The sequence below is a fragment of the Clavelina lepadiformis genome, chromosome 2 (assembly GCF_947623445.1).
Source record: "Clavelina lepadiformis chromosome 2, kaClaLepa1.1, whole genome shotgun sequence".
Taxonomy (NCBI): domain Eukaryota; kingdom Metazoa; phylum Chordata; class Ascidiacea; order Aplousobranchia; family Clavelinidae; genus Clavelina; species Clavelina lepadiformis.
The window spans coordinates 20667932-20689356 of record NC_135241.1 but is presented as its reverse complement, the minus strand read 5'-3'; the positions used below and the strand labels follow the sequence as shown (position 1 = coordinate 20689356).

Genomic DNA, 21425 nt, shown 5'->3' with positions numbered 1-21425 from the left:
AAGTTCGCAAAGTCCAAATGAGATGATGATCACCAAAAGTACTTCCAAAATATAAACAATTTAATATCTTGCAGCAAACGACGACGACCACACTGTTGTTAAACACCTATTGCCTAGCCCAATTATAGTGAGAAATTTCTACATATTACCAATCAATGATGGCGAAGAGATGAGCTTACGTATCGAATTGCATGGCTGCGGTAAAGGTTTAATAATATCAACTACCGTATCATATTCTACTAAAGTTCCTCGAACCACCACTCCGTTTGTGAAGGAAACAACTACTACAGTTGATTCCTTCAAAACTAAAAACTACATTGCAACAATTGTCCATTTCTGTCTGAGCCGGTAATTACCTAACCATAAGGTTTCCTTTTTTAGCTATTGCAACAACGACAAAAGAAACGCCGCCAACAACGCCGCCAACAACGCCAGACATGTGTGACCATGAAATGGGTTTGGCTGTCGGAGCCAGTAACCCAATTGCATCGCCTATGCTAACGGCATCGTCGACAAAAGAAGGTAGCTCTACCGAGGACGGTCGATTGAATAGAAACGAAAATGCACATCCACAAGCATGGGAACCGGAAATAGAAATGGGAGACCAGTATTTACAGGTTTGGTTAATATTTTATTTTACCTTTGTCTGATATTTCGTTCAAAGCAGTTTTACGGAAAAGGCTTAATTTGCACCTTATATTTAGGTTACTTTTGAGAAGCTTGTTGTCATAACCACAGTCTTGATACAAGGAGGTGGAGATTATGGTTGGGTAATTGAGTTTAACATACGCTATAGAAAAGCTGTTGACGAGGAATGGCGATACGTTATGAGAAATGGAATTGATTTCGCATTTTCTGGAAATCAAGAGGGTTTTAAAATCGTACAGGTTGATTATTTCCAATTATTTTCATTTTAAACGTTTTCTATTTTTATTTGGTTCTGTATACTGATATATTTATAACATGGCTCTTTATACTTATATATGGTTCTTTATACTGATTTATATATTATATCTATATTTACTTATATTTTGGTTCTGTTTATACCCCACTATTATTTGATTCGATTTTTTCTAATTTATTCTGTTTTAATACTTTATTTAGCATGTTTTGTCTGAACCGCTTGAAGTACTTCAAATACAAATAGTCCCAAGGAAATGGAAAACATCTATTCGCATGCGGATAGATTTTAAAGGCTGTTTGAAAGCAATGGTACAAGTATTCAAAATTTATCGTTAATTACTAAGTGTAAACATCAAATGTTACAACATACAAGGCATCGTTTTGGAATCATATTGCTTAATTTTAGGAACCATCGTCCACTTCTGCAGCTATTGCACCTACTAAAGAATCAACTGCAACCACAGCTACTGTCACAACCACCACAAGCAAGGCTGTAATGAGCGAAATTTTCACCAGTGGTAAGTTGAAACAGTTTTTAAGCCATTTTACTTTATTTTCATCCGTTTAATAAACTTTATTTCAAACTTGTTTGCCTACTTGTGACAAATGATTATAAACTTGAAATTGAATTGAAAAAGAAATAGAGTGTAATTTGTATTCTTTGAATATTTCATTTTCAACTTACTAGGTACTTCAGCTAAACCAACTGAAATTGAAACCACGACTGAAATAATTGTGACAACAACTACTCCAATCGCACCAAATATTACCGAACCCAAAGAAGAATCAACAACAAAAAGTTCACCAGTTCCATTAACAAAGGAAACCACAACAATTATTACAAAGAAAACAACTCCTGTCAGCGAGGAATCAACTTCATCCCCCGCCTCACAAACATCTTCTGTTGAAGTTACCACAACCAATGTAATTGAAACTACAACCTCACAAGTATCGGGATCAACTACAGAAGGCGAACATTTGTCAACAACTATCGCACAGCCGACAACTACTCCTGAATCGGGATCAACAACCGAAAGCACTTATGAAACCACAACTACACTCCAGCCGATTACAACAACATCGGTCCAAAAGATGTGTGACGAAAAGATGGGTTTGGCTTGGCAAGAAGCCAAACAGATCGCCAACCCAACTTTTAACGCATCGAGCAATGTTCCTGAAGATGACGTTGGAAGACTCAATTCTCCCAATGCATGGCAACCGACAGACGATGATGTTAACGATGAAGATGGCGCTTGGATCGAAATTGATTTCTCGGAAGAAGTTTTCGTGTTTGGAATCACAACACAAGGAGATGGCAATGAAAGATATGTAGAAGAGTACAAAGTTGAGTACCTCACCTTTGCCGAAGCAAAGAATTGGAAAACTGCAAGAAATAATGAGAATAGACGTATATTTGATGGAAATTCCGATAGCGTGTCCACGAAAACCAATTATTTCAATGAACCAATTTTGGTTTCAAGTATTAAAATCAAACCCGAAGACTGGAATAGTGATGTCCCATCATTACGATTGGATCTTCGAGGGTGTTATTCAACAACTGGAATCACGACTACCGTTATATCGAAGACTATCACAGAAACAGTTACAACTACTAAAAAACCAGTAGCCTCCACCCCAATTACAACCACAACCTCTCCAGGTAGCACTACTGAGAGCATGGTCGAAGTGACAACAACCAAAGAAATTCAGCCAACTACTACGAAAGTGGTGGTTACAAGCGTGAAACCAACCGGAGAAACCACAACTTCTCAGTCATCTACCACCTCGTCAAGCATTGAACCAACGCAGACTATGACTGTTGTCCTACCTTCAGGCTCTAGTACTACAATCCAGGGTGAGTCGACAACTGGCTTCAAAACTACAAACAACATTGCAACAATTGTCCATTTGTGTCTGAGCCGGTAACGAACAAACCATAAGAGTTCTTTTTTAGCCGTTGCCACAACAACAAACGAAACGCCGTCAACAACGCCAGACATGTGTGACCATGAAATGGGCTTGGCTGTCGGAGCTGATAACCCAATTGCATCGCCTGTTATAACGGCATCGTCGACAAAACAAGGTAGTTCTGCCAAATTTGGTCGATTGAATAACAATGAAAATGCAGATCAAATGCCACAAGCGTGGGAACCGGAAATAGAAATGGGAGACCAGTATTTACAGGTTTGGTTAATATCTCATTTTACCTTTGTCTGATATTATGTTCAAAGCAGTTTTTACGGAATAGGCTTTGCACTATATTTGTATATTTAGGTTACTTTTGAGAAGCTTGTTGTCATAACTACAGTCTTGATACAAGGAGGTGGTAATGATGGTTGGGTAACTGAGTTTAACATACGCTATAGAAAAGATGTTGACAGTGAATGGCGATATGTTATGAGATATGGAAGTCCTTTGAATTTTTCTGGAAATGGGGAAGGTTTTCAAATCGTACAGGTTGATTATTTTGAAGCAATTTTCTAATTTGGCTTTAGAAGTTTTCAATTTTAACTTTGGTTCTTTATACATTCTATTTATACCCCACTATTATTTGATTCTATTTTTTCTAATATATTCTGTTTTAATACTTTATTTAGCGTCTGTTGACTGAGCGACTTGAAGTACTTCAAATACAAATAGTTCCAAGGAAATGGAAAGCATCTATTCGCATGCGGATAGATTTTAAAGGCTGTTTGAAAGCAATGGTACAAGTATTCAAAATTTATTGTTAATTACGAAGTGTAAACATCAAATGTTACAACATACAAGGCAGCGTTTTTGAATCATACTGTTTAATTTTAGGAACCATCGTCAACTTCTGCAGCTACTGCACCTACTAAAGAATCAACTGCAACAACAGCTACTGTCACAACAACCGCAAGCAAGGTTGTAACCAGCGAAATTGTCACAAGTGGTAAGTTGAAACAGTTTTACGCCGCTTTACTTTATTTTCATCTGTTTAATAAACTTTATTTCAAAATGTTTTGTCTACTTGTGATAAATGAATATATACATTAAAATTTAAAATGAAATAGAATGTAATTTGTATTCTTTAAATATTTCATTTTCAACTTAGTAGGTGCTTCAGCTCAACCAACTGAAATTGAAACCACGACTGAAACAATTGTGACAACAACTACTCCAATCGCGTCCAATATTACCGAACTCACAGAAGAATCAACAACAGAAAGTTCACCAGTTTCATCAACAAAGGAAACCACAACAATTGTTACAAAGAAAACAACTCCTGTCATCGAGGAAAAAACTTCATCTCCCGCTTCACAGACATCTTCTGTTGAAGTTACCACAACCAATGTAATTGAAACCACAACCTCACAAGTATCGATATTAACTACCGAAGGTGAAATTTTGTCAACAACTATCGCTCCGTCCACAACTACTCCTGAATCGGGATCAACAACCGAAAGCACTTATGAAACCACAACTACACTCCAGCCGATTACAACAACATCGGCCCAAAATATGTGTGACGAAAAGATGGGTTTGGCTTGGCAAGAAACCAAACAGATCGCCAACCCAACTTTTACTGCATCGAGCAATGTTCCTGAAGATGATGTTGGAAGACTCAATTCTCCCAAAGCATGGCAACCGACAGACGATGATGCTAACGATGAAGATGGTGCTTGGATCGAAATTGATTTCTCGGAAGAAGTTTTCGTGTTTGGAATCACAACACAAGGAGATGGCAATGAAAGTTTTGTAATGGAGTACAAAGTTGAGTACCTCACCTTTGCCGAAACAGAGAATTGGCAAACTGCAAGAAATGAAGACAATGGACACATATTTGATGGAAACTCCGATAGCGTGTCCACGAAAACCAATTATTTCTATGAACCAATTCTGGTTTCAAGTATTAGAATCAAACCTGACCACTGGAATGGTGTTGTCCCATCATTACGATTGGATCTTCGAGGGTGTTATTCAACAACAACAAGCACGACTACCGTTATATCGAAGACTACCACAGAAACAGTTACAACTACTAAGAAACCTGTAGGTTCCACTCTAATTCCCACCACAACCTCTGCAGGTAGCACTACCGAGAGCATGGTCGAAGTGACAACAACCAAAGAAATTCAACCAACTACTACCGAAGTAGTGGTTACAAGCGTGAAACCAACCGGAGAAACCACAACTACTCAGTCATCTACCACCTCGTTATACACTGAACCAACGCAGACCATGACTGTTGTCCTACCTTCAGAGTCTAGTACTACAATCCAGGGTGAGTCGACAACTCCAGCTACTGTTACTACCACACCACCCATTGAAGTTAGCAGCACATCTTCGTCTGGTATGGTGAGTTCTTCACCTGTTGTAACAACTACTACGGAAGTAGTTGAGGGAACAACCACACCAGTCATTGTGAAAACAACCACTTCGGTTTCGAGTTCAACCGAAATTATAAGCCCTGGTATGTCAAGAAAAAAAATAATGCATTATTTCATGCAATGGTCTTTGTTCTATGTTATGCGGGAGTTATTTAAAATAAATGATTTTTTTTACGTTTAGAAGCTTTGATTAGCAATACTGCTTCTAGCACCATGCTAGTGGAAACAACCACTGAAGAAGTAACAAAAACCACCTCACCTTTGCCTAAAACACCCCCGACTTCAACAATCACTGAAATTGTAACAAACGAATCCACAAAGACTGTGAAAACAACACCAATTCCTACCATTTCCCAATTCAACACAACGAAAGAAGTCAGCCAAGCTTCTACAACAACAGTCACGAGTGTAGTTACGGAAACAACGACAACATTTGAAACAATTGAGCCACCTTCAACCACAGCGACTTCAGTTGTTTGCAAAAAACGTGTTCTTACTCAATCTTTAGGTTTGTAACAATTCAGCGGTTAGACGCAGTTCATATCTTCAACTTCAACCCAATAGCAAGATTAAGCTCATTCACAATTTTTGTCACTAATCAATTTCGACGCTTTACTGATGTTTTTGAAAACTTTTTTTTACACATTGTTGTTTAGGAGGAGCCGCAATACCCGGCTCAACATACACAGCTTCGAGTAATGTGGAATTAGCCCGAAATGCGAAAGTCGACTTGAATTACTGGCGAAATTTCACGAAATCACCTATTCTATCGCATTGGGTTCCAGGGGAAGGAGATTTAAAGCCATTTCTGCAAGTAAACTTTGACCAGCCGGTGACCGTTATGGAAATTTCAACTCAGGGTAGTTTAGGAGAAGACAAATGGACCAGACATTTTTTTGTGCAATACTCAGTTGATGGCGAAGAGTATCGATATATCACCTCTGGTTCGACCGGGGAACCAAAGGTAAAGTCACGCGATAAACAAATAGATGCAATGAATTTACAAGTTCTATTAGCGAATTGACTAAAATAAAAGCGCTGTTGGGGTTATGGTTTATGAATTTTCTTTAATACATGCATCTTTTTGATTAATTTGTAGCTCTTTGATGGCAATATAGACGATTATGACGAAATACGTCTCCAATTGCCCAGTCCAGTGGCTGACGTTATTTCAATAAGAGTTTTTCTTCAAAATCCTCTTGGTTTTGAGGCAGCACTTAGAATGGATGTGATTGGTTGCTACGAAGAGCAACTTCCCACTTCGCCCACAACTTCAATCAGAACAGTCACAACTGTTACGAGTGGCCAGACGGTAGAAACTACGGAAAATACTGTTTCTGCAACGGTAACACCAATCGAAGTTTTTAAAATTCTAAAAAAACAACACATTAATTTAATAATTTTATTAACTTTTAGGTTATTTATTATGGTGTAAGCTTCCTTTGAGATCACTTTATATTTTTTAAACTAAAAAAATATTTTTTACAGGCAACACCTACACCGCATATTGAAGTTACTACGACAAAGAGTATTTCACCAACCACCACCAAAGTAGAACAAACTACCATAGTCTCAAAGCCAACCACGTCGTCTACAAGTCCTTCATCCTCGGCGGCAATAACAACCACAGAGAAAGTTGTGACTGAGAGCACATCCTCCCCACCCCCAGTAACCACCACGGTTGCAACCACAGCAATTGTAGAAAGTTCAACTACTTCTAAGCCAGTTGTAGGATCAACAACCACACCATCTAGCGAAGGGACGACAACGACCATAACTAGTCTTCCAGTTTCAACAACGGGCATCATAAGCTCCAAAACACAACCAACAGTAACTACTACATCAGTTTACGTGGAACCATCAACAACTGGAACTGGAGAAACTACTAAAACCGTCAATACTACGAAAGAAATTGAAGTTACCAACACTCCACCAGGTACTGTTTTAAAATTTTTAAAAGCCGCTCACTGCATGCAATTACTTAGCACACAGTCAACAGTAATGTGCTGGCGTCCTTTTGTTAGTTTATGAGATGTATAGCTATGTATAGTAAACTGAAATGAAGCAGCAAGTAACACGCCAGTGCACTTTTATAGGAGTCTGCGACAAGCCAATGGGTATGAAGAGCTACACTGTACCTGACAGTGCTATCACCGCGTCAACGTCAAAAGACGGCAGCGATCCTCACCAAGCTCGACTCAACGGTCCAAAGTCATGGTCACCAGAAGATTCCGACGAAAACCCCTTTTTAGAAATTAAGTTTCCAAATCAAGTAAAGATCACATCGATTTTAACTCAGGGTGGTGGAAATGGTGAAATGGTCCGTGAATTCAACGTTAAGTATGCTTCCAACCTGGAAGATAGTCTTGTTTTCATTACTGAAGAGAGTAAACTTGCGACCACACAAACCGAAGAAGAAAACATGCCGAAGACGTTTGTAGGCAACGAAAACGATAACGAAATAAAGGAACACGTCTTGCGTGAACCAGTTGTGGTCCGAGTTATTCACATTTTGCCTATTCGCGGTGGTTTAGATGAACAACTGAGCTTACGAGTTGAATTCCATGGCTGTGTAAACGAATTTAGCACAAGCGTGGCATATACAGTCGAGACAACAACCGAAACAATTCAGACTACTTCAGGGTCAGTTGTGGAAACAACGACGAGGGAAGTCAAGACGTCCACTCCGCTAAGTGAAGGAACGACTACCAAAGCGTCGATCATCACAACAACCAACGTGATTGAGACAACGTCGGCGACAGTTACGACTCCAGGTTAGAAATGAGAAGCTCGTATATTTATTTATTTAGGTAAAAGGCTATAACTTCTGATGTGCCATAATCAGTTAAGCACTGACTTGTCTGATATTTTGTAGAGCTGTGCGGCATGGAGATGGGTGTGAATGTGGCACAAACAAACAAAATCGGAAACCCACAAGTTAGTGTTTCAAGCAACACTGCGGATGTCGAAAACGCTCGACTCCATCGTGAAGACGAGGATTCAATGGTTCAAGCATGGACCCCGATTGATGAAGGCACCGAAGAATACGTTCAAGTCGACTTCGAAACTACTGTCACCGTCACCACAGTTTTGCTTCGTGGTGGTTTGACGCCGTCAGGTGAACCAGCTTTCGTCTCATCGTTTACGATGCAGTATACACTTGACGAGGATGACTCTGAAAGGATATGGACTGATGTTACCGACGACTCTGATACCATAATATTTCAAGCAAACACAGATGCAAAGAGCATTGTGACAGTTGATTTGAATAAACCAATCGATATAAAGGTGTGTGATTTTGTGTGAGCTTGACACACTCTGCTTGTAAATGGTTACTTTTCAGTGTTCTATTAAAAATTGGTTTGATCAAGTATTTTTATTCTACACAACTATTTTGCTATTAAACAAATTTAATTTTTTTAGGCTATTAGGATATACCCTAAAGAGTGGTCGACTAGGCCAGCCTTGCAAATTGAATTAATTGGCTGTTACTCAACAATCATAATGACGACAATGGAAACTACAACCGAAACCACAACCACATCCGCTGTTCCAACTTCCACAAAAAGCACGGAAACAACTACAGAAGGTGGTGAAAAAAGACAAGTGTACTTTCGATCAAATATTTCGCTGTTTTGAGTGTCATAAGATTTATCGGTCGCCCATAATGTTTGCAGCTGTGCCCACTTCGATTGAAGTTGTTTCTACAACAACACGAGTGTATCCAACAACTACTTCCTTGAGCTTCAGCACTTCATCGACCGAAACGTCACCAACCGTACCGATCACAACAGAAATTGTAGTTCCATCAACAACAAAATCGGAAAACTTTACATCAAACTTTGTTTTCAGCTCGACTTCTGGGCAGTTAGAAACGAACGCCACAGGTGTAAAAAAGCAACCAGGCAAACTGGCACATAAAATTAACACAATAATTTAGGTAACAGAATCGTAAAATTTGGAAATTATAAATGTATATATTGTTGCAGGTATAACTGTTTCACCTGTAGAAATCTCAACCACTACAAGCATACAACCAACCTCAACAGCACCGGTGACTTTCAGCACAACAAATTTGGCTTCCACCATATTTTCTCACACAACTCCGCCTACAACCGGTACCGTAACAACAACAGCTGCAACTGCATTAACGATCATATAGGTTTATATTTAGAAGCATGATAATCTGTTGCAGGCGAATTCTCCTCTACTCCATCGAAAAATGTGACAATCATCACTTTTCCAACTAAAACAACCACTGAAGTAGTTTCCTCAACGGCTACAAAGCCCGTGTCAACAGCTAGGACAACAACCATAACAACGACAAAAACCGCCACAAGTATAGCAGAGACATCAACCACAACACCAGAATCACCACTTACAACTAAAGCATCTAACGGTAATCTTTGTTAACTTGCAAAACCCATTGAAAGCTTTGCCCTAACCAGTTTTTTTAATATTCCTTAGTTTTAACGCTATTTATTTTATTTTTAGAATGCGATTTGGCTTGCGACTGTACCTTTGGCTGCAAAAGGAACGAATCTGAATGTTATCCACTTCGTAACTGTCCGTTGACATGTGATTGTGGAAAAAGGAAAATAAGAGTAAATGGTCGGTGCGTGTCTTTAGATCAGTCGATGTGCGACGATGGAACTCGTCCTACACAAACCCCTGGTAAACGTTTTTGTCTTTGACTGTATGGTCTTTGGAAAATAGATTTACAGTGTGTGCTGTTAGATAAAATAATTTCTTTCATGGTTAAATGGTTATTTTACGGCATTTTTTCAACAGGTAGTAACGTAACATCAACATCGGAAACCATCACCTTTGAGACGGAGACAATCCCGCCAACCCCTTGCCCTCCTGCATGTAACTGTAATTGGACTTGTGAGGGCAATGAAAATTGTCAGCCACTCACAAATTGCAGTATTGACGTTAGTATTATGGAAGAATATTTATCCTACAGTAGCAAAATCTCTATGCCACAGGTAATATAACGCAATGACCTATAACCAGAAATGCTCCTGCTCCCCTCCTTATATCGACCGAGGCAGTGGAAGGTGTGGCGCTTACCCTAAAGGTTGTGATGCAAATGGAGCATCTACCACTATATCGACACAAACTACTTCTAATACACAGACAACAAGCGGTCCGATTACTGCAATGACACCACCAGGTACTTTATTTAATAAAAAGCATGAGTTAAAATACGCTACCTTGTTTGTTGCTACCAAACTTTATTGAAAAATAATGTATTTTTTACAAATCCTAACAATAGTAGTAAATAATTAATCATGCACGAAATTTTGAAAGTCAATATGTTTCCAGTTACTACATCTGGAGTGGAAACAACCTCGACAAGGTCGACAACTTCAGTATCGATTGAAACAACTACACCTATAGGTGTGTTTATATACTCTGGATTTTTAGTACTCGTGTTTATGAAGTTAATTAGAATTTATGGTAAAATTGTTGACAGTGTCTTAAAAATAATAGAATGTCATATTTTAAAAGTTTGCACCAGACCCTTACAAGCGAAATTGTGCGGAAGGAATGTTACGTGTAAGGACAAGATACAGACTACAAGCTGTGTTCCAGGCTGTTTCTGTCCAGATGGTATGTTCAGAGATGGGTTAAGATGCGTAGAAAACACGGACTGCCCTTGTTTTGTCGACGACCAAAGGTAATTACTGGCATCAGTTATATATTTAGGTGTTGGATATGCAACCCAGGGAGTTGCCATTTCCTTAGCTAAAATATTATATTAATGGAAAGCAACATTGGAAAGGAATGCAAAACTGAATAGTTGACTTGCATTAAGAAAATAATAATGGTGGGAAACGATTTTACATCATTTCTAGATATCCCAGTGGTGGCACTTGGAATCCAATTGAATGTAGAAATTGTACTTGCACGAAAGGTATTGCAACATGCGTCAACGAAAGTAAGTTGCTTGAATGGGTAAAGAAACGAACTGTGAAACACGTGAAACAACAGATGCTATTATTGCACGGCCAATTAAAGTACAGCCGAGTAGGTTATTTTCTGCTACATCAAATAAATTGCTTGTTTGTGGTGACGAAAAATGTGGTGATGAAATGAAAAAAAATGAAAATCCTGTGGTTCCCAGCGTCACGACATTCGGGCATTCCACTTTAACTTGTTTTCACTTTTACTGTAAATCTCATGAGAATGTTATTTGTGTTGCGCAAGCGTGCCTCAATTGTACTGAGGGTACAATTGCGACGAAAGTTCAAGGAGAATGTTGTCCTGCATGCATACCCACGACAACACCCAGCACTGTTGCAACTACTACCACTCCTTACGTCACCAATGCGACCACAGGTACTAACACTACTGTTGCATAAAAATTGACACAAATTGGCTTGATATAAGGGAGTAAGTTATTTTCGGCCATCAAAGCAACAATTCATTTCATTTTAGTAACTTCATGTGCCAAAGAAATGTTCAGGTGCAACAACAGTCATTGCATACCAGCCAAATGGAGGTGAGTGTACGAGAAATATTTTGATTGCATTGGATCATGCTACTTTCGATACTCTCTTAATTGTCATAATTTATGCCAGGTGCGATGAAAATCCAGATTGTGCAGACAGAAGTGATGAAGAAAATTGTCCCACCACGACCACAAGAACAAAGCCGACAACGGAGGTAAGTCTGGTGACGGTTTCCGTCAACAGGTTATTAATTGAAAAAAACATTTTTTTCTATTTGTGAGGAAATTATGCACATTATCATTCGTTAGACAACGCCGTTTCTGGAAACAACACCAAATCCTTGTGTCTTCGATTGCGGTAACGGCGAATGCCTTCCCAACGAAGACTTGGTGTGCGATGGAACAATACATTGTTCAAACGGAAAAGATGAAGCGGAATGCACATCTGGTTGGTAGTTGTGGATTAAAACCGTTCATAAGTCAGCGCCTAACAAACCTTCTTACACGCTTGCGCTAATTCACACACACGTACATTCAAAGCAAAATATAGCAAAGTCATAAATAAATAAAAATAATAATAAATAAAGTAAAATATAAAAATTGGTAATGTACAGGTTTTTTTCTCATGTATGAGATAAATAATTTTCATGTCTTCCTTTATGGTCAGGATTAATTTTGAAATCTACCTCTATTGAATTTAATTCTATGGGGTAAAGGTTTATTTTGTAATACAATCCAAACCTAATCTATTCTACCACTGGGCGAACGTTATTAAAGCTTCTTCGTTTCAAAATGCAATAAGAATATACCAAGAACTAAACAAAACCAATCATTCTAAACATTTAGTGGAAGAAACAAACAGAACACAAAACGCTAGTTGCTTTAAATGTTTCAATGTTTTCAGAATCAATAAAATAAACACATTTCTATACCCGAGTCTAAAACCATTAGTTGGTAATCATCCGTCCATTAGTTATTAATTTTTGATTTTGTTTTACTTAAATTTGGACAAGAATTAGATCCGACAGTATCATATTTTGAAGCCTATTGAGTTTAGGGGGTTTTCTTCGTAATTTTAGTTTGCAGCTGTGTATGTCAAGCGAACTTGAACCAAACTTTTCTGTATCATTTAAAATAGTTGCCACAACATCGGAAACAACTACAGAGACAATAACGAATCCCGAATCAACTACAGCACAAGTTTGCAGCTGTGTTTGTCAAGCGAACTGCGATGGTCAACCACTTGGCCACTGCGAATCAACCTGCCAGTCTTCCAAAAGTTGTGTTTGCCCAGTCGGAACACAATGGAGTACAACACTAAACGCATGCATGAAGCCCGCAGACTTTTGTCCGTGCGAGAATGATGGAAAGAAAATGGGAAAAGGTGAATCAATAGTTAATTTCTACAAATCTTCCATTTTATATTCATAACACTATTCATTGGATATTCATGTTCTAAACGTGTGCGACGTTCATCAACTCGATTCAGTAAGTAACAAACATACCTTATCATCTTTCCTAGGCTGGGTTACGGAGCCCGATTGGTTATCTACAACGATGTATATGCCAGGAGAGACATGGATAAATGGCATAAACGAAAAAATGGACAAATCTACTAATGAGCGGGATGAAACTTCAAGTCGAGATGGCACCTTAGCATTAGATCAGGATTCTACCACATTCTGGGAGGTTAATCCAGTTGGTAAGAATGGTTTATGAATACGTGACGAAAACTGTGTACCGCGAAAAACTGATTCATTTTTCATGATAATGTTTTGCACATCTTTCCTAAGATTTTAAATAAATGCCATCTTGTAGAAATTTGGGAAAATGAAAGATGTAGCCTAAATTCCATCGAAATTTTCAGGTGATAATTTCGACCGGGAGCTTGAATTCAACTTCGTACACATATATAACGTGGTTGGTTTCAGAATGGATTGTCGTTTATCGGATGCAACCGAAAACGTTGACAAAGTTGCAAGACTTATGGTATGTAACTTTCTGTTTAAAATCACAACTTATTGTAAATGAAATTAATAGGGTTGTTGAGTGTTTCCAAGGCACCTTCAAACCTAAACAAATTACTCTTTAGGCTTATGTGAAACAACAGTTTGGAGCATACATGTTGTTAGAAGTTGCCACTGTTGGATGCAAAGCAGAAACCGAGTTTATTCGAGAAGTAAGCAAGACGTTCAAAGTGGAAGCTCAAACTTTCCGTTTGGTGATCGAGGGAACCCCTAAATCGGGATCATCATTTGATGGAGTCGAAAGAAGGAAGCCGGAAATTAGCGAGATAGCTTTCATGATAGACGGTGAGATCAAGAAGTTTTTTTTATCGCTCAACTCATGATTTGATCAAGTCTATCAAGTAACAACAATAAAGCAGGAAACGCAGCACGAACTTGATATAACGTTTCTATTTCCTAAATACTTTTAGAATCGACCATGTGGACCGAAGGCGATTGCCGGCAATGTAATTGCACTGAAACCGGACAAGAGGTTTGCTCGATAGCTTGCAACTTAACTGCGGAAGATTGTACCAAACAGGGCTTGGTTTTATCGCAACCAATAGGTAATTTCATTGAACTCACGTACTTGCCAAGGATTCTATGTACTGTATACTACAGATAATATAAAAACATGTGTGAAACGCTTACTCAGTAAAACGGTTATAATTTTATTTACTTTTTAGATGCTTGCTGCGGATGTGTTCCGTCAACCGAAGTATCCACCAATGGTCCAGGTGAAAAAAGTTTGTTTCTCGCTTTCTCAATGTACTCCACCAATAAACACATAGAGCTGAACGACGTTTTTTGCATTTGTTCATGAAAATGTATTAAACCAAACTTTTCTGTGTCATTTCACTTAGTTGCTACAACATCGGAAACAACCACAGAGACAACAACCACCCTTGAATCAACTACAACACAAGTACAGTCAACAACACCTAAACCTACTTGTTCGAATGACTGTTTGTGTTTGTCAGATTGTGACGGGTCCACGATTGGTTGTTCATCGTTACTGCAATGCACATCTGCGTAAGTGAATGTTGTTGGATATATGTAAGCTTATAAATACATTAAATGCAAAATTAATGAAACATCTTAACGTCATTATGATCAAATATTTTATAGATGCGAGTGCCCGAACAGCGAATTTAACAATTATGATCGTTCTAACTGGCGATGTGTTCTTACTCCACCCGCGTTCCTGTGTTCTGTGACAACAACAAAGACTAAACAACCACCAACAACAAATCCCACTACGACACAGGAGTCAACAACCCTGGCGACGACCCAATCAACAACAATACCGGTCATAACAACAACAACACGTAAGTTATAATGAAACAAAATGGTTTGTCTTTTACTAAGTCTACGTGTAGTACCTTATAATGTGCTTTATTCTTTTCCCGGAAAATTATTATTATGACATCATTTATTATTAGCATGTGCATTGGAATGTGTTCACGAACTCACATGTGAAGAAATGCGTGAACAAGATCCTTTCAATATGTTGTGGCATCATGCTCTTTACGATAATCCTTTTCTTTGTGAGATGTGTCCGTGCCCGGAAGGCTCAAGTAAAGGTAAAAAGAAGACCGGTTTTCTCTGTCTTGTTTACTCATGCCAAAAGCGTTTGATTTAAAACTTTAATTTAAGTTTACAGTATGTTGTTTTGTGGCAATAATGCAGAGTTTATATAATTACATAATGAAGAGTTTATTAAGACTACTCGGTCACATATTGTCGTGTATTTTTATTCCTATTTTTCCTGTGGTTTCTTACAGATGACTTTGGTAGTGGCATGTGTTTGATCTACCCTGAAACATGCGAGGGATGTGTTTACAAAAACAAAACGTATCCGATTGGCAGCAAGATCAAAGCTGGAACATGTGAAGAATGTGAATGTAGCATGGTTGACGGAGCTGCTCAAACTCGCTGTTATCAATTTTGCAACATTCTGTCTTACACTTGCGCTAGCGTAAGTATTTTATGCAAGATCACAGGCCTAGAGCAACGACCTTTTCACCATTTACATCCTACCTTAAACGCTCTTCTTTGACTGAGCAGAAAAACATGGTACTTGTAAATGAGGAAGGGTCATGTTGCTACTGCAAAGCACTTCCCACTACAACGACAGTCGCAACTACCACGACACTGGAAACAACTACACCATACAGCGGTCCTGTTTGCGATGAAACGTGCACGGTGGATGTTAGTTGCAAGCAACAGGTAAAGTAAACCAAATGTAATTGCTCAAGCATGTCAAAATAGCTCTGTTTTTTTACACCCAGCTGTTGTTTTCAGAGGAACTACATACCCCTAGATAGCGCGCCTCCTTTCGAGAGTAACTCCAACTGTGGTGATTGTGCTTGCCAAGTTGGAAGTGTGAAAGACGTCTTGTACGAAACTGAAATGTGTTTGCGAATTGAAGCACCTTGCAAAGAACCTTGCGAGGATAAGGGCATAGTGTATCCTGTAAGTAGTAACTTAACAAAGTATAAAAAATTATACAATGAAAGATGTCTAAAACAAAATGTATTCATTCCATGTCCATACACAAGTTCAACGTAACTTACACGCGCGGTGAGTGCCAAGTATGCATATGTGTATATGAATCTGGGTTGAGCAAAGAGTATTGCGAGCCATTTTGCAGTACTACGAAAGAAGATTGCGCCAGTCAGGGCAAGGAGCTTTCAAAATCCAGCGATGGTTGTTGCAAGTATGTGAACACTTTTTTACGAGATAACGTGCTTTTAGAAAAATAAATACATTTGAAATTCTTTTTGTGACGTCTAACGTTTAAATTTAGAACGTTATAAATGTAAAAAAGACACTTCTTGCACATCTGCACTGACTGGCACAATTTATTATGTTGAAATCTGGATTCGTAGATGCGTTGAACCGGAGGCCACTACAACTACACCGACATTCGCTCCAGTGACAACCACGGAAAAGTTCGTCAATGGTACACCATCTGTTACGGAGGCAACATCTGTTGCAACTACAACAATGGGTACGACGACGTCACCAACTTGCTCGGATTCGTGCGTGTGTCAGCTGGGATGCAATGGAGAGCAGGATGATTGTGTGTCTAGGGCTGGATGCAACATGTATTGCAATTGTCCTAAAAAGTAAGCTGCAAAAGCACATCTTAGTAGTCCCATAACCGTCCATTGTCTGAATGAGATTTACAAAAGTGCGTGATTAGTGATCAAACACGTGTGAATGGACGATGCGCTAACGAGCCAACAGCAGACCAGTGTATAGTTGCTACAACTACTTCAAGAGTCATGACTACTACTGGAATTTTAACCACAAAACATACGGAGGTTTCTACCACCAGAGCGCCTTGCATTGTAAGTAATGTAAATAAGCATGTAGGTGGTGTTCATAATACTGTTAATTAAGTATAGCATATAACTAGGGAGTTTTTAAGATTCGTTTTTTTCCAATATAGGAAAACGAAAAGAAAAGGGACATGTCTTCATGCCTTGAATGCACTTGTATTGGTGGAAACTACTCGTGCGAAACTTATTGTCATCGTCAATGCAATACGGTACGTTGAAACAGCTTCACTACCAAAACGGGACTAGAATAATTCCCAACTTAAACTAATATTATTGCATGAAACGATTTAGGGATATCAACTTGTTATGAAAGTGGGCACATGCTGCTATTGTGCACCGAAAATAATATCTACAACCGGCAGTATTGCGACAACATCAGCAGCAATCCAAACTTCCACTGCTGGGGAAGCAGAATCAACGACGTCTGCAATAGTTGTTACAGAAACCAGCACTACCACTGGATCAGTTGTCACCACTAAAGTACGATGATAATGTATTCATTTTAGTTATTTCCCGATAGTTTTGTTTACTGACTATGTTGTTTCTATGTTTTTATTGTACAGCCCGTCAGCACTACTACTTTAGTAACAGTGAGTACAACTGCAGTAACGACAAATTGCTCTTGGGACTGCAATTGCTTCATTTCTTGCTCCAATCAGATTATGCTTGATGAAGGTGAACTATCTCAAACGAATAATTTATGTCGATTACCTTTACCATACGATATTTGTTTAAGTACATTTCAACGCACTGAGAAATAATTTATTTGTAATAAAACACTAATTAAAACACTATGGTTATCTTATTTTCAAAGGTGACCTGCCAATACGATGTTTGGAGGAAGATCCTTCTAGGTGTGACTTATGCGCTTGTAAAGCTGGTTTCATGAAAGATCCCACCAGTCGTAAATGTGTCAAGTACGAGACAAACTGCAAAGAAAAATGCACCTACAACGGACGTACTTACGAAGTAAGCATTTGAATCAACTTTCCACAAAATTTAAGTTTTTGAGTTAGCTATAGTTAGAGTTAGAGTAACGTGTTCACAATTTTATCCAATTAGGAAGGAGAAGATTACTGGAAGGGTAGCTGCATACATTGCCAATGTCTTAATGGACAAGAAAGTTGTGACAACAGCGATTGTGGATTGACGCAAGATGACTGTAATGAAATGGAACAAAGATTCATTGATATCCCTGGTATGTTGGTCTTATAAAGGGGTCTTCGTTATCCAGGACTCGATGAAGCATTAGTGGACACAATAAATATTCTATGTTACTTGCATATTAGGAACATGTTGCTACTGTGCTCCATACAACGTGACAGTTGCTACCACAACTACTGCACCGGCTACAGTAACCTCACAGCCAAATTCTGTCAGCACAACTCCACTGCAAGGATGTCTATACGAAGGAAAGGTGTTCACACCAGGTAAATAAATATCAACACTTCATGGCTTCCTTTTGTATTATTCATTAAATATTTCTCGATGAATACTGTAAAATTCTCGAGATGAACGAATGAAAAAAAACTGGTTAACGACAATTTTTTTTCGTTTTTAATTTTTTAGGATCTGTGGTTATTGAAGCTATACCTGGAAATACTTGTTATGCTAAGAAATGCGCCGACAATGGAACTGTGATTACCGTACAACGAGAAAATTGTTTAACGCCACCATCATCGGTGACTAAAGTTTCTGAAATCACAACAACAATAACTAAATCAATAAATAGTTTTTATTGGAAACATGTTTCAATTTTTAATAAAACAGCATAGTTGATTAAATTTAAAATGCATTTTATTGTATTGTACAACGGATATGGCTGAGTTTATCATTCAGAATAAAACTTCAAAATAATAGTTTACGTGTTTTCATGCCGATATTATATCTTTTCAGCCAACTTCAATTGAATGGACGACAACGACGGCGGAAAGTTCTTCTGTATCCACAACTATGCCTGTTGTGATTGAAACAACTAATCTGTTCGAAGGAACAACTACTACACAACCGGAAGAATGCTTCTACGAGGGAATGGATTACAACAAACCGGCGGTATGTTCAAGAAAGTGTTGATTGTTTCATGCATAACTTTAAACTTGACGGCCTGCTTGTATGACAACCAGGTGTTTTTAGACTTTTTGCAGGACTTGCTGTTTGGTAATGAACTAATGATGCTTTGGATAGTTTTACATTAACCTAGATATCTTAACAGCCGGACAATATATGGGAAAGCGATTGCGAAATGTGCCGATGTGTAAACAACACCAAACAATGCGTAAAAGTATGCCGTTTAAGTGAGAACTCATGTGGAGCCGGAGAAATTGTATACAATGATCCGAGTTCAAACGAATGTTGCAAATGTGTAGCACAAAGTAAGAAGGCTATATTTGTCATTTTGTTTCCAGTGAAAGGTATTGCTTTCAACAATTTTGTTTTCAATGACTTGCTCTCTTTGCAGTGTGTAAATACGAAGGCGAATTTAAGCAGTTCGGAGAGTCATGGGAAATAGACGATTGCATGACTTGCAGCTGCATTAACGCCAGTATTGGAGTAACTTGTTCAAATACGCACGACTGCAAGGTTTGCGAGAAGGAAACAGAGATAGCACAACATGTTGAAGGACAATGCTGTCCCCAATGTGGTAAGAAAAACTGCGTTATATTAGTGCACATGTTTTGTCCAATTCTTTTAAACATGTCTGAACAACTGATTTACAGAACAACTATTTGTCCTATTTGTTTAGCATGTTTATCATATTATGTTATGAAATTTGAATTATAAGGTTATTATAACACGCGAGTGGCATCGTTTTTTAGTTGCCCGTCCTCCGCCGATATCAGATTGTGCTCCAGTGAAAGTTCAACGTGTTTGGGAAATGAGCAATTGTACCAGTGACGGCGAAGTAGAACTAACCACTTGCCAGGGTCGCTGCGAATCCAATACAACCATGCTTGCGGAACCACCGTTCATTCAGGTAGGTTGCATTGGCGTATTTCTATTTTACTTGCGAAGTAAAAGCGCTTTTGGATTTAGCATTACTTGGTATTAATCACAGACCAACTGCCGCTGCTGTAAACCTGCTGAAGTGGAAACTAGAACTGTGTCATTCACATGCGAAGGAGGTTCAAGATATACACGAGATATTCCTCACATCGTTTCGTGCTCTTGCGCCGATTGCGAATATGATGCTTTTGGATTCGCGAAGAACCAGGCGTTCGTCGGGTTGACTGATGTAAATGTGTAAGCAATCTTAAGCACCGGGCTATTTATGCACCTTGACTGATGGACTGGCTATCCTCTAACGACCACGACCATAGATTACGCCGCAGCATACACAACTTCCAGACAAAAAATAATATCAGCAACACTAATGAAAGAGTGTTTTATCGATTTTCTTGAAAATTGTGGTGCTTTACCAGTCGACGTATTTAAGTGCAATTATTTTTAGATTCGAATCGTTTCATCCAGTTCTTAAGTTTCAATTTGCACATAAAGCTGCTGCGGCGTTGTTTTTGTTTTCTTTTTTGTAAATTTAGCATTATTAGCGTTGAACACTTTTGCATGAAAATTAAAAATAAAAAATTATCGTGTTGCAGATATCTGTGGTGCGCGTTGTACGTCATATTTTATATGTATAACGTTGCAAGAATGCGTTCGTACCAGTATTTGATGTATTTGTCGTTTTGTTTGAACATTTCTGCAATACGTTTTGTATAGTCTTATAATATCCGCTTATGTTTGTATACCACATAGAATTGCTTTGGTTTAGCTTATCAAGTGTAATTAATCTCAAGATACGGCTTGTAAAATCTTACTTAATGCAATTTCTGTATTGGTGTGATGATTTTTCTCAACCTCTTTTAGATCATAGGATTCTACCCAATCTTTGCCGAATAACTTACTATATCAGGCGTCAAAGTTTTCTTATTCGTAACATATTCCTTGTAAAAATACAGAAGTTAGCGTTGCATTTCACGTCGTGGTCAAAACTTACATAGTTGTGGATTGAACATTCAAGCAAACCATCTAACTTATTAGTATAAGTACTACATGCATGGTGAAAGTAATTTATTAGAAGTTCAAACAAAATTAATAGTTTACGCTTCCAATATTAAATTCAGGTTGCAAAGGTTTACATCAACAAATTTCGTCCGAAAGTTTATGACAAGAAAATAAAATAGAATGGGTTTTTGTAAAGTTTTTATTCATTTGGAAAAAAAACTTGCGACGTTACACTACAGTAAGCTAGGCAAAACCAAGTACATTATTTAAAACTATAAAATCTATGCTGTCGTAGATTTAAATCGTTGATTATATTTTAAACACAAAATTCGATTCATACAACATCATACTCACTCAA

The 21425-nt window shown here is 38.3% G+C and overlaps 1 protein-coding gene across 3 annotated transcripts in view; it reads left to right on the top strand.

Moving 5' to 3' along the window:
* LOC143445613 (uncharacterized) overlaps positions 1-21035 on the top strand; it is a 35995-nt gene extending 14960 nt beyond the window's left edge. The window contains exons 39-96 of one of the 3 annotated variants that reach the window (XM_076944843.1): positions 75-200; positions 382-617; positions 705-887; positions 1105-1212; positions 1310-1421; positions 1592-2758; positions 2858-3087; positions 3178-3360; positions 3501-3608; positions 3706-3817; positions 3983-5338; positions 5437-5763; positions 5912-6219; positions 6355-6600; positions 6744-7191; positions 7352-8029; positions 8131-8543; positions 8679-8844; positions 8933-9142; positions 9245-9373; positions 9451-9654; positions 9750-9929; positions 10047-10189; positions 10272-10431; positions 10584-10658; positions 10770-10938; positions 11117-11199; positions 11469-11600; positions 11700-11763; positions 11843-11927; positions 12022-12160; positions 12851-13096; positions 13235-13414; positions 13580-13701; positions 13805-14024; positions 14150-14284; positions 14405-14455; positions 14582-14750; positions 14847-15046; positions 15161-15301; positions 15503-15696; positions 15786-15947; positions 16023-16193; positions 16280-16437; positions 16610-16849; positions 16927-17074; positions 17176-17274; positions 17357-17545; positions 17629-17740; positions 17880-18034; positions 18128-18263; positions 18355-18495; positions 18635-18747; positions 18962-19117; positions 19278-19437; positions 19524-19706; positions 19882-20039; positions 20121-21035. In XM_076944843.1, the coding sequence (XP_076800958.1) occupies positions 75-200; positions 382-617; positions 705-887; positions 1105-1212; positions 1310-1421; positions 1592-2758; positions 2858-3087; positions 3178-3360; positions 3501-3608; positions 3706-3817; positions 3983-5338; positions 5437-5763; positions 5912-6219; positions 6355-6600; positions 6744-7191; positions 7352-8029; positions 8131-8543; positions 8679-8844; positions 8933-9142; positions 9245-9373; positions 9451-9654; positions 9750-9929; positions 10047-10189; positions 10272-10431; positions 10584-10658; positions 10770-10938; positions 11117-11199; positions 11469-11600; positions 11700-11763; positions 11843-11927; positions 12022-12160; positions 12851-13096; positions 13235-13414; positions 13580-13701; positions 13805-14024; positions 14150-14284; positions 14405-14455; positions 14582-14750; positions 14847-15046; positions 15161-15301; positions 15503-15696; positions 15786-15947; positions 16023-16193; positions 16280-16437; positions 16610-16849; positions 16927-17074; positions 17176-17274; positions 17357-17545; positions 17629-17740; positions 17880-18034; positions 18128-18263; positions 18355-18495; positions 18635-18747; positions 18962-19117; positions 19278-19437; positions 19524-19706; positions 19882-20039; positions 20121-20309 (12608 nt within the window). In that variant the 3' untranslated portion in view covers positions 20310-21035. Of the gene's footprint in view, positions 1-74; positions 201-381; positions 618-704; positions 888-1104; positions 1213-1309; positions 1422-1591; positions 2759-2857; positions 3088-3177; positions 3361-3500; positions 3609-3705; positions 3818-3979; positions 5339-5436; positions 5764-5911; positions 6220-6354; positions 6601-6743; positions 7192-7351; positions 8030-8130; positions 8544-8678; positions 8845-8932; positions 9143-9244; positions 9374-9450; positions 9655-9749; positions 9930-10046; positions 10190-10271; positions 10432-10583; positions 10659-10769; positions 10939-11116; positions 11200-11468; positions 11601-11699; positions 11764-11842; positions 11928-12021; positions 12161-12850; positions 13097-13234; positions 13415-13579; positions 13702-13804; positions 14025-14149; positions 14285-14404; positions 14456-14581; positions 14751-14846; positions 15047-15160; positions 15302-15502; positions 15697-15785; positions 15948-16022; positions 16194-16279; positions 16438-16609; positions 16850-16926; positions 17075-17175; positions 17275-17356; positions 17546-17628; positions 17741-17879; positions 18035-18127; positions 18264-18354; positions 18496-18634; positions 18748-18961; positions 19118-19277; positions 19438-19523; positions 19707-19881; positions 20040-20120 lie in introns of all 3 variants that reach the window. The other 2 variants (XM_076944845.1, XM_076944842.1) reach the window with 2 other exon arrangements.
* The last annotated feature ends 390 nt before the right edge of the window (positions 21036-21425 follow it).